The sequence below is a fragment of the Echiichthys vipera genome (genome assembly GCF_963691815.1).
Source record: "Echiichthys vipera genome assembly, chromosome: 1".
NCBI classification, from domain to species: domain Eukaryota; kingdom Metazoa; phylum Chordata; class Actinopteri; order Perciformes; family Trachinidae; genus Echiichthys; species Echiichthys vipera.
Genome location: NC_139826.1, coordinates 35,911,304 through 35,924,875, shown reverse-complemented (window position 1 = coordinate 35,924,875; position 13,572 = coordinate 35,911,304). Strand labels below are relative to the sequence as shown.

Here is a 13,572-nt window from a genome sequence, read left to right as displayed (position 1 = left end):
TGGGAGCATATCAGTGATATACCTCGGCCCTAGACCATGAAGTGATTTATATGTGAGCAGGAGGATTTTGAAATCAATTCTCTGACGTACAGGAAGCCAGTGTAATGATTTAAGAATTGGTGTAATGTGCTCACATTTTTTGGTCTTTGTTAGAACTCTAGCAGCAGCGTTCTGAACAAGCTGTAGCTGCCTGACAGTTTTTTTGGGAAGACCTGCAAGGAGACCGTTACAGTAGTCTAGCCTACTGGTTATAAAGGCATGGACAAGTGTTTCTAAGTCTTGAGCTGACATGAGCCCTCTAAGTCTTGTTACATTTTTAAGGTGATAGTAGGCCGATTTTGTTACTGATTTGATGTGACTGTCGAAATGTAAATCAGAATCCATAATAACCCCAAGATTTCTGGCTTTATTTGAGGTTTTCAGGGACAGTGATTGAAGGTGTTGGATGACTTTAGACCTTTCTTTCTTAGCACCAAAAACAATTATCTCAGTTTTATCCTCATTTAGTTGAAGGAAATTTTGGCACATCCAGTGTTTGACCTGCTCAATGCACTGGCACAGTAGATCTATGGGGCGATAGTCATTTGGTGATAGCGCTACATAGATTTGGGTGTCATCGGCATAGCAATGGTGGTCAATGTTATTATTTTGCATGATTTGTCCTAGTGGGAGCATATAGATATTAAATAAAGTCGGCCCCAAGATTGAACCTTGGGGGACTCCACACGTTACGTTTGTTCTGATACAAAGTCGCCAATGGAAACAAAATAGTTCCTATCTTGTAGATATGACTTGAACCAGTTTAGGACTGTGCCTGAGAGCCCCACCCAGTTTTCCAACCTGTCCAAAAGTATTGAGTGGTCGACAGTGTCAAATGCAGCACTGAGGTCCAATAGCATTAGTACTGAAGTTTTGCCAGAGTCTGTGTTAAGACGGATGTCATTTATAACTTTAATAAGGGCCGTCTCTGTGCTATGAAAAGGTCTAAATCCTGACTGGAGGTTGTTGTGGCAGCCAGTAGAAGCCAAGAAGTGAGTTAGTTGTTGGAGTACAACTTTCTCAATTATTTTACTTATGAATGGTAGATTTGAAATTGGTCTGTAGTTGTTGATAATAGAGGCATCTAGGCTCCGCTTTTTTAGAAGAGGTTTAATGACTGCAGTTTTGAAGGCCTTTGGGAAATTGCCCGATTGAATAGAGTTATTAACTATTTGCAATACGTCTGTTGATAGGCAGTCAAAAACATTCTTAAAGAAGTTGGTAGGTAAAGCATCGAGACAGCAGGTGGTTGGCTTTAGATCGGTCACTGTTTCCACTAGAGTTTTAGAGTCTATGGCATTAAAGCTTGCCATCATTGCTTTGTTATTTTGGCCTAAACGGGGTGGTGATCCAACTTTTTTGTTTGAGATATTGATGGCACGTCTGATGCCTTCAATTTTATCAGTATAAAAGAATGCAAACTCATTGCATTTCTGTGTGGAATGGAGTTCGGCTGGTATTTGTGTTGGGGGGTTGGTCAGTCTGTCGACAGTTGCAAATAGGGTTTTGGCCTTATTAGTGTTGCTGTTTATGATATTGGAGAAGAATGTTTCTCTAGCACTTTTTAAGACTAAATTGTAGGCCTGGAGCCTCTCTTTATAGATGTCATGGTGAATATGAAGTTTTGTATTTCGCCAGATTCGTTCAGCCTTCCTGCACTCTCTTCTCTGGGCTGTTACAACAGCAGCTTTTCTCCAGGGTGCCTTTTGCTTACCAGAAATCGTTTTAACTGTAACCGGTGCAATGACATCTATGATATTCACAATTTTGGAATTAAAGTTGTTTACAAGATCATCAGCATGGCATGGGTTTAGAGGTGGTAGCGAGGAGATGGCATTTTTAAAGAGTACATTAGCATGTTCATTGATGTAGCGCTTTTTGACATTCTTTGATTCTGTTTGTGTCTCCGGAATTAAAGAAATATTAAAGAAAACACAGAAGTGATCAGACAATGAAAGATCAGTCACAAGAACATCAGAAACATTGAGACCTTTTGTGATAATCAGGTCCAGGGTGTGTCCTTTACAATGAGTAGCCTCTTTCACATGTTGAGACAGGTCAAATGTATCTAAAATAGTAAAAAGTTCCTTTGCACCCTTGCCATTCGAATCATCAATATGAAAATTAAAGTCACCAGTTATAACTAGGCAGTCAAAGTCAGTGGAGATACTAGACAATAATTCGGTAAAATCATCGAGAAACTGGATTTAGGTTTTGTCATTGGTCAATTTTACTAAAAACAATGCTACATGCTCGTGTACCTAAATGACAGACTAGATGTTTTGCAAATAACTTCCAGAACACATTATATGGCCACAGTTGTAGGTTCACCTTTGAAGGATGTCTTTATTGCAGTATCTGATATATTGTGTGTGTGTGTGTGTGTGTGTGTGTGTGTGTGTGTGTGTGTGTGTGTGTGTGTGTGTGTGTGTGTGTGTGTGTGTGTGTGTGTGTGTGTGTGTGTGTGTGTGTGTGTGTGTGTGTGTGTGTGTGTGTGTGTGTGTGTGTGTGTGTGTGTGTGTGTGTGTGTGTGTGTGTGTGTGTGTGTGTGTGTGTGTGTGTGAGATTCTGCTCAACACTTGTAATCACACATGCTGTGGATGGCTGTAATGCCTATGATGGGCTCTATACTGTAGGACACCTTTTGCCACTGCTGTCAGAAAGGTTTCACCTAGGGATGTAATTACGTTCAAGAATCCCCCTGTGATGACAGGCGTGTTTACTTTCTCTCGTGATCTGTTTTTAACACCCCTGACGCTGCACGTGAAGGTGGAAGACAGTTATGATTTTTAGTGAAGCTTTTACTGTTACATTTATATGGCATGAAAGTGTTTCAAAATGTAACCAGGCTCTGATAGGTCCACTATAGTGCAGATGATTCCAGTGTGTTCGTCATCAGCTTAACGTAGGTTAACACGCTTAGAAGTTTAACAACAGAATATATACAGAATATATTAGCATTAGGAAAAGTGCTGATGAGTAGCTCTCTCTGTACAATGCAGAGGATTCACATGTAAATGAGCCCGAATTTATATCCAATCTCTGTAAATGGACTGTAACTGAGAATCAGTCCAATTATTATGTCCACATTATAATTAGTAGGGGATCATTTGTATTCACAAAGAAAAGGTTTTCTCATGGTAATTGTACATTTTGTTCACAATATATCCACTCACACTATTTCTGTCCTCATTTGTACCCAGTGCGTGCCACACCTGTACTCTAGAGTGGTGTTATGAATGTCTAGGCTTGGCTGAAAGACCATATGTAGCCATTCAACGTGTTATCAGGTTTGTATAAGTATGGGTCCGATGCCCATGTGTTTGTGAGAGAGAGAGAGAGAGAGAGAGAGAGAGAGATGCGAGGAGGGGCTGAGCGAATCAATGCACTGTGTAGCTCTACAATAAAACAAGTTTGTACCCAAATAGCCAAAAAATTGAAAACCAATATGTGGCAGTAAATGTTGATATTGTAGCAAGGCACACAAATAAATCACTGTATGGGAAACGCTGTCTTATGTTGGGTGTACTAAACAGAGGACCTACATCACCTGAGTGCTCATGTTGCTGTGCTGTGACGGGCAATTACAGCGTGAGTTTTTCCAAAATAGAGGGGGAAACTTTGTCGGAATCAGAAATACTATTTCTTTACTAAACTCCAGATATCATCATTCATCTTCAACCGCTTGTCCCTGTTGGGGTCGCAGGAGCTGGAGCCGATCCCAGCTGACATCAGGCGTTAGGCGGGGTTTACCCTGGACAGGACGCCAGTCTATCACAGGGCACATAGAGAAGAACAGAGACAAACAACCATTCACAGCTACGGGCAATTTTAGAGTCATCAATGAACCGAACACCTGCATGTCTTTGGACTGTGGGAGGAAACCGGACAACCCAGAGAAAACCCACGCAGACACGGGGAGAACATGCAAACTCCACACAGAAGGGCCCCAGCCTTCGAACCTGGAACCTTCTCACTGTGAGGTGACAGTGTTAACCGACTCCAGATACGCAAACAACAAATATTATACAGACATATATATGAAAAAAATAATTTAAATTTGCAGAAATTAATATTTACAGTAGTAAATATACGGTTTTACAAGATCAAAGATTGTCTGTGGTTGTGTCTGAATTACAGAGAGAAGGTGACAGACTCTCCAAGGGTCCTAATATTAACATTTCATGATTTAGCTGCTATGGTCATTAAAACATTCACCTTTAATAGGACAGGAAATTTAGGCAGCATTTCTTTCAGTATAGAATTTTAAGTAAACGAAAGTTCCGTTTTCTCCAACCTCAGTCAGGATGCTCTTTTTTAGCTTCCTGTTGCGTAACCAGTAATCTCCCACCCGCTTTCGGTGTTGTGATATATCAGAGTCTGTGGTTTTTGGCAGAGGATAAACAGAGAGCTTTGAGAATTTTGTCCCCTGGTGAGGAAAATGATCCAAAAATGTCCTTTGACTCCTACATTCTTCAGTCTTCATCTCTCTGGCACAGGAAAGACGCAAACATGACAGGAAATGTCTCCAATTCAACTAGTGGAAATTGTGAAGTGGTCTGGACTTATTATACAGATATTGGCAGAGCAAATAATGAGGGTTGTGATTGAGATTGTTCTCTTGAAGGGGAGCCACGAAGGCTTACCAAATGCAAAATATTGTCTCGCTTTTGAAGATGAAAGCTGTCGTGTAACACTTTAATTATATGGACGTGGCTTTTGATGGCATTAGAGGATTTACTTAGTTTTCATTTACTATCTTTTAATGTATTTGCTCTTACTGCTGGCATAAAGATGTACTTGGGAAACAGCCAGACAGTATAGCTGAAACCCTGACTGCCCAAGATTAAATGTGGTTTATTCAATCCAGTCAGTATATCGGTGGAAACGAGGTGGTCTGGCAGCTTATTGAAGAGGACTGTCAACAAAATATGTGTTATGCAGTAAGATGTTGATTTATACAGTCTCTGCCATACAGATCTTCCACAGCTCTGGCTGGCCATAATGCAGCACTCTCCACATCTCAGGGTTTTCTCTTTGCTTCAGCCTCCATTCACATGAGTGATGGCCCAGTCGCTCCACACCTGCGTGGTTCTTTCCTCTGTATTGAGATGTGGGTCTGTCTTTTTCTCTCTCTCTCTCATTCTCACTCTCTTGCTCACTCACTCACATACATACACAGGTTAAAAGGCAAAGCAATGTAAAAGTGGAACAGTGCTGCCCCAGTTTACTGGTCAAGGATGAAGTCATGAGTCTGGTTCATCTGGCTCCACTGTAAGACTTCAGTCGTGTGTGCGTGTGTGCGTGCGTGCGTGTGTGCGTGTGTGTGTGTGTGTCGGATAATTTGTTGGAAAGTTTAACGGAAGAGCAACTGGTGTATCCGTTCACTCATTTTCATTTTTTGTTAGTAAAATAGTCAGTCAGTAATTGGCCGTGTTCCATCAAGCAAGATTTCATGCTGCATATGGCACAAGTTGTTTTGCACATAACTGTAGGACATGGTGGAGTTGGTTACCATGCTGAGGAGTTGCCTGCAGCTCTTCATCTAACAGCTCACTGCGTAACATTACCCCCAGCAATATTTGCTCAGTGACTGCTCTGTTTAAAAATGCCAATAATGCCTGTCTTGGTTTGTGTGATGCATTTATAACCTCAGTGACAAATAGATTGCATTAGTTATAATTTATTCACTTAATACAGCTCTGATACGGCTGTGGGACAGTGAACAGGTAAAAGTAGTCATAATATCAAATGATACAAAGTTGTAGTTCTGCAGTAATGCTGAATTACATGACCTACAGTACCATTTCATGTCAATCCCAATTTATGAACATTGAATGGCTTTTTCTATATTTCATATATATAAAGCTGGATAAAGCGTGATCTGGCTCGCTGTAGTTTTAGAAGAAGAGGAATTCCTTTATTAGTACCGCAACGGGGAAATTAGTTTTTTTCACTCTATCATTGTTAATTATGTTACACACACACACAGGCCTAGACAGGACCAATATACATGCAATTAATAGAGAGATATTAGAGCGAGGGGGCTGCCAGTGACCAGCGCCCCAAGCAGTTGGGGTTCGGTGCCTTGTTCAACAGCACCTTGGCAGTGCCCAGGAGATGAACTGCCACCTCTCCTGCCACCAGTCCAGGCTCCATTCATGGTCCACACAGGGACTCGAAACCAGCCAAGTCACCTATGGACTGAGCTATGTTAGTGGATGAAACACGGGCCAAACTAAAATAAAGTACACCTTAGATGTAAGTTCAAGTGTACATTTTTGATAAGTTTGGGTTTTATTCATTATATGATGCTATAGAACTGATTGACGTGTGATTAGTCGGGAAAGTGTATGGGCGGGACTTTGATGATGCTGCTCCACTGCGTGATCCCTACTGCTGAAAAAAATGACATGTCATTCTTCTTTATAAATGCAACCTGTTTGAAACTCTGAAGGTTAATTTATAGGGTCAGTTTATCCAAAGTATGAAAAAAAAACAGACTGAACTCTCAAAACGTGGACAAATCAAACCAAAACTATATGCATGGCTGGATATCACTATGGTATGTAAGAATAATTGTTATGATGAACGTAAAATGTCGACAAATGAATTGCATCTATTCATAATCTCTTATATTTTTTGGGTCGTAACTGCAGCTGTTACTCATTGAATCTAGCACCTCGGCGACAGAGCTCTGTTAATTATACCGTACAGTATGTTGACTGGTGAATGTCCTCTATAATTAGCTGTTGATGGCTGCAGCCTGGTGTGTCAGATCATGCAAATATGCCAGGGAGCGCATCGCAATTCTAATTGGCATTGCCGCTCTCCAGTGTTGCTCGTGTGAAACCCGTCTTCACTGCTGCTGAGTTGCTGAAGGGAGGCGAAGGTGAGGGAAGAAAAGACGGAAAGGTTGGGGGATACAAAATAGAGAATAATCACGTGACCTCTATATTCTCTCTTGCAGTGACAGCTCACCCAGCAGGTAGGAAATCAGACAGCTATACGGCATAAACAGCAGTGAGGCACTGCAGCACTTACAAAACACATGAAGCACAAAATGTGTGCACATGTCAGCATTTTAAACGAACAAGCCGCTTTTCATGAACTAGAAAACAAAGAAAAAATGCAGACATTTAAATATATCCATAATTAGTAATGCGTGGCATTGTTTTTTTCCCCTGATAAAAGAGGCTAACGACTGAAGATGACATATTCTGCTGTTTTGTACTTGATTCATTCTCTTGCTGGAGTAAAATTGCTTTTTTTATACTGTTTGATTGAAATTACCTTGTGGATTTTCTGCAAGTTTTTCCTTTGATATTTATATTTTCCATAGTACATGCCATTTAAAAGTTCTATCCCTCCCTAGTTTATGTGAACTGCCCATGGTTTGACAGTGATGACTTGATATACAGTATGTGTCACAAACAAATGCAGTATGGGTGCAGGTAGGGGCAGATGATCTTTCTACAATGTCTCATTCCATCAGCATTGTATACTCATGTCTCAAAATAGATTTCCTTACAGTTTTCATACACTTAAACAGGAATTAAATTCATCATTCATTCATCTTCAACCGCTTGTCCCTATCGGGGTCGCAGGGGGGCTGGAGCCGATCCCAGCTGACATCGGGCGTGAGGCGGGGTACAACCTTGACAGGACGCCAGTCTATTACAGGGCACAAAGACAAACGGAGAAAGACAACCTTTCACACACGAATTCACACCTATGGGCAATTTACAGTCATTAACCAACACATACATGTCTTTAGACTGTAGGAGGAAGCCGGAGAACCTGGAGAGAACCCACGCAGACACGGGAAGAACATGCAAACTCCACACAGAAGGGCCCCACGTGAATCAATGCTCCATTAAAAGTCTTTGACACCTTTAAAACCAGAAAACATTCTTAAGAGCCCTGCTACGTCATTAGTTTATCAGGCTCTTATAGCTAACATGTTAGAATGCACTCCTTTCATGTATCTGAAGCCAAAGTTACATTGTTAAATTCTGACCATGTGTTTGTTTAGGGTTCATTTTTGAGGATGTACACAACCAGTGCCCCCAGAGGACACAAGAAGCAGCCCTCATGCATTCCTGTGTCCGTAGTTAAAAGTATACTGTATCTTCAGCTTTACAGTTGGAGTTCACATGCAGCAGAAACACACGGCCATAAACCTGACCTAACCTGAGTGCAGCCCATTTTCTTGTCAAGGCCATCTGTCAAATTTAAGGCAGGCATTGTTGTCATTATTAAATCCCCTTCCGTTTCAGAAAAATCTTACCTCAACTTTGTGCTGGGCAGGTAGTTAATGTGAGTTGCCCATGGTTATAATGGAGGTTGGTGAAAGCCATTAGTAGTCAACTGTATGTGCAGGCAAACCAAAAGCTGACAGATCTTTGAAAGCTAGAGAGCTGCAGGGATTAGCAGTACCGGCAACATTACACAGAGTCATTTCACTTGGTGTTAACAACAGAAATACTACTGCTAAATATAACCACTCTAACGCAAACACATTTTCATGTCGGCTCCATGGGAAGATATGAACAGTATTTAACTGATTCATTGACTTTATTTCTCCATCAAGTGCAGCAAGTGAAGCCTGTGACTCAGAGGCACACAGACTGAGATGACAGTCAATGTAGATACGGTTAATATGTTCAAAATATATATATACAGCAGGAGAAAGCAGGAGTATGGGTTGATATATTTAATAACATGGAAATGTATCTGTTATGAGAGGAGTGAGTGGCAGTTGTCACAACGCTTAAAACACAATCTCTGTGTGCAGTAGAGACTGTATTATGACGGGCTGGGCCCTTTCGTACGGCGAGGCCCCTTCAGACAGCGAGGGCCCTGGGTATAGGGGCTGCAGGGGTATACTTTACGGGTGTTTCAAAAGCATACAATTGACTGTAAAGCCAAATGGTATACACTATTGGTGTATATCAAGACCATTCACCTTCCTGTCTTCTCTGTTTTTGAAATAACCCTCCACCACCTGATGATTTTTTTTCCCTTTTCTCTTTGCGGACTCCTCAACATTGTACATTACTTTTTGATAGTACAGTAAAACCCCCCATATTGTGTCATGTCATTGTTGCGTTGTGATCAAAACTACTAAATGACTGAATGTAATACTCTATTTCGATGAAACTGAAATAGAGAACGAGAGAAACCTGCTTGCCACTCTGAGTGTGTTTTCTGCATCGAGAGATGCATACAAAGAGATGCAGGAGGTTTTATCCTCCTGCTACTGTGAATGGAGGGAGGAGAAAACCTGACAAATTGTTATTTGACATCCTCATAGAGGCTCATCCAAGCACGCCAGCACCGTTAAGGCCACCTCATTGCAGGGGGAAAAAATGGAGCTGAATGACGCCTAGGATGTTTGCCTTGCTAATGCCAAAACATGTTTGTGCCTGTCTGGATTTGGGATGGTTAATCCAGCCTACATCCCAGGTCCAGATATCAATACCGTGTTAGAAGGCTACGTGGCGAGACTGGCTGTCATGCTCGACAAGAGCAGCCTCTGCTCCTCGTGAAGGGAATAGGGAGGGCGAGAGGGAGCGGACATACACACATTCTGTTGGATTTATAATTCAGCTGTATTGGATCAGTGTTACTGCCAGACAGAAAGAGAAACGTGTTTATGCCTGCGCTGTTATCATAACCAAGCATTCTCTTCTGATTTGTTGTTGGCAGGATTTACGAACGGGTGATAGACCCTCCTCAGATGGAGCTTACCCCAGGCAGTGGAGTGTGGCTAGGCCAGCACAGCCACAAGCATGGACTGTTCAAGGTAAGACTCCACAGATGATACGCAGACATACATTTTGCATGGTATAATTGGCCAAGTGGAAGATACAGGATACAGGATAGAAGTATTGAGGACCCACACAGGAACCGCAAAAACTCACCCTTTACTTTGAAACTCCTATTCCCATGCACATTACAATGTTGTCGATTTTTAATCACGGCTCATTTTCTCAGCCTCCTGCATGAGCTCGCAGCATGGAGGGGATGTTGCTCAGTGTCCCCAAGACATGTTCATACTCCTGATATTCACATCTTCAGGCCACCCACCAAGCAATCAATGGGCCTTTTATTTTTTTTTTTATCTAACATCGAATGTAATATTGATTAGCCACCAGACCCTACCGTGGTGTAAATGATTCCACCTCTCCATGCTTTGACACTATCGCTGTGGCACATCAACCCACTGTTCCTCCTCCCTCTACCGCCTCTTCCTTCATCCCATCTTGCATCAAGGCTTCAAGGAGCTCCTTCTTCTGGAGGAAAGCTCTGGTCTGGAAAGACGCAGCCCTATCATCCAGTTCCCCACCAGCAGTCGGCTCATTGCTGAGAATCTGCCTAACCTCCATGTGCAGGGAGCCCTCAAAAGTGTTTGTCAGCAGTAGAGACAGATGGTGTGGAAGCGTGCAGGCTTGTGTGAAGTGACGGAGGCAATGAGGAGATTTCCCCTTCAGGTTTACACCGGGGTGAGTTGGCGTGTCAGCTGACAGGTGCACTTGTAAAACCGTGAATCGAGGACCTGCTGCACATTTCAGCAGAAGGATCATTTAGAGCTACACCTTCTTTCTTTTTTTTTTAACAGTAACCCAATTATCTCCCGCTCATGCATATTTATGAGCCCACATATCTCATAATTGAATGTTCCGCAAGAAGCCTCCAGAGATAGAAACATACAGTAGTTATAGTTTATTTATTCCAAGTGTGCTCGTCCTCCCGGATCTGAAAATGTAAGAATATTGCTCAGATATTAAGCATCAGTTTTTCAATGCTGAGTGAGACACCCCCGTTCCCGTGACCCGTTCCTTATTCAAGCTATTCCATATATTTTTTTTAAATACAAAAACTTTTTTTGGTCATATGCACCCTAACAGTTTGGAAATTAATTAATCCCCTCAAACTATAACTCCCTTCTCTGTAAGTCAATCTTTTTTGAATATGTATCAGTAGTTGATTATTTTTTTGCTTTAAACATTAATTGTGCTGTTTGAAATTTGTTTCCCATACATTGCTACTTCCTTTCTATTCCCTTCATACTTTCTCACCCTCTCCCGACTGTAACCTGCCAAAGATGAGGAGCTTACTTACATCTTCTTATGTCAAAAGGCTGAAGAGCTTGTTGAGAGAGTAAAAAAAAAAAAGAATAAAGAGGATAAAAGAAGTAACTCTGCAGAAGGAGATAGGAGGTGAACTAAATTCAGGAGTGGCATAATAACGAGCTTTAGACGCTCCTCGTCCTCATGCAGACCAGCTCCCGGGAGCCTCTCCATATGAAGCAGTAACTGTAATAAATTATCTTTATCTATAATCCATTGTGCCAAGGATGCTGACTCCTCAGGGACACTGCAGGCTTGTTTGGAACCGGTGCTTTTGTGAAACAGCCAGTGAGACCGTAATGAATCTACTACGGACAATGATGGAAAGCTTGAACATGTTGCATAAGGCAGCGTGATGAAGGAAGATCCTTTACGGCTTAGGTCTCTCTCTCGGCCTGTCTTTTCCTCTCCCCGTGTCTGTCTTGTGTCTCCTCTGTTTCCTAGTTGATTAAATGTGTTTGCTTATGCTTCGTTCACAGCCTTCTCCTTTTTATTCCAATGTTGTACCGTCCACAGCATAATGTTCTCCTCCATACCTGTCCAAACCGTGCATCAGTAGCAATGCAGTACAGAATGGGATCAATCAACCCTACTTCTTAAAGTACGGAGTGAAAAAGGGAACCCATGGGATGAACTGAAAGAAATCCGCATATTATGGAATAAATTTAATCTCCTTCATGAAGAGCAAAACTTTTCAAATGCTGTATATTTTCCTAATGAGGTTGTGAGACTCCCTACTTGCAGTAGTAGTTAAGTAATGAGGTACTTTAAGCCCTGAATGCACTGTATTCAGGGTTTGAGTCATTTGTATTTTCATTAAAAGTACATGTTGTTTATATTTGAGCATTTTGGACCCCCATTTCCTCCCAATAATGGTAAATACAACACTACCATGTTACTCATTTCATATATGAAGAAGGCCAGGGTCTGTTTCGGCAAATACACTCATCAAATAAACCATTCATGCAGTATTTAACGGCTAACACTGATTAGCTCGGGGCAGTGCGTAAGGACTCTTTTCATGCTACTGCAGAGGTTTGGTGTGTTCATGAGCAGTTTTAGTGGTTAAAAAAGCTGTTTTAATGCCTTCACCGTGCTGCCCCGAGCTAATCAGTGTTAACCGCATTACATTACATTAAAAAAAATTGGCTCGAGTGTATTCGCTGAAAAAGACCCTCGGATGATTTTACGCCAGATTTTCACTCCAACAATTCTAGTGTGCCTCCCTGACCTTTAGCATGTAAACTTCACAATCAACAATGTACAAAAAATGCCCAACTTTACAGTAGAAATAAGTTTGCTTGCAGCCTCTCATCTCATCTCATCTTCCACCGATTATCCGGGGTCGGGTCGCAGGGGCAGCAGCTTTAGCAGGGGACCCCAAACTTCCCTTTCCGGGGCCACATTAACCAGCTCTAACTGGGGGATCCCGTGGCATTCCCATGCCAGTGTGGAGATATAATCTTTCCACCTGGTCCTGGGTCTTCCCCGAGGCCTCCTCCCAGCTGGACGTGCCTGGAACACCTCCCTAGGGAGGCGCCCAGGGGGCGTCTTTACTAGCCTTGTACAAGAAAAGGCTTTTGTCTCTAAAGCTAATTTTCCCGTTAGGCACTGCCAAGACGGCGACACCCGAGGCTATCAGGAGTCTGACACTTTTAGCTTAATTTTGTCTCATCAGAAAACCTATGGGTGTTGTCACGGAGACTACATCCATATTTTCCACAATCTATGGATTTGCACCCAATAAGAACAATGTCATATTTGTTTTCCTATATTTTGCACTGTAGCAGTGTGACTAACCAATCACAGCCCACCTCAAAACAAAATAATCTGTTTTTGAAAGTCAAATCAGGGGTGCTGTTGAGCCCCTATTATCTTCATGTGGATACTCTTTATGTCACTTCTATTTTGACAATCCATCACACAAGGTTCAGGTGTTTTATAGTAAAACATTACTACCCATTAATGTGTTGAGTATTGTGTAGTTGGTCTCCTAGAGCGTGAAGACGTGCATAAGTTAATTATTTGGGGAGATCATCATTACCATCACTCTCTCTCTCTGTTCATCTACCATTTGTCTCTCCCCGCTCACACTTGTTAATGAGTGTTGTTGATGCTGGATTAATCCTGGGAGATGAACTGAAGGTGGAGGTTAAGTCTTCAGACCCGGATAGACTAAGGAAAGGTCGTGTTGTGCATGATCAAATTGAGAAAATAGAATCACAGGATATTAAGCTCCGTCAATGTTGCCTGAAGGCGAGGTGCTGGCCAAATACGCCCGGCCTATTATTGCTATAATAAACGAGCTAACTGGGAATTATGACTGTACAAGCCAGCAGACGAGCGAAGTGAAGTGAAGGTAATTTTATCAGCAATAACGGTGAGTGAACCCGTGAAC

The 13,572-nt window shown here is 42.0% G+C and overlaps 1 protein-coding gene across 1 annotated transcript in view; it reads left to right on the top strand.

Moving 5' to 3' along the window:
* LOC310961015 (protein kinase C-binding protein NELL1-like) overlaps positions 1–13,572 on the top strand; it is a gene marked incomplete at both ends in the record, with an annotated part of 255,021 nt that overhangs the window by 76,032 nt on the left and 165,417 nt on the right. Inside the window, 1 exon segment of the mRNA XM_083932929.1 lies at positions 9,751–9,847. Coding sequence (XP_083789055.1) covers positions 9,751–9,847 — 97 coding nt within the window.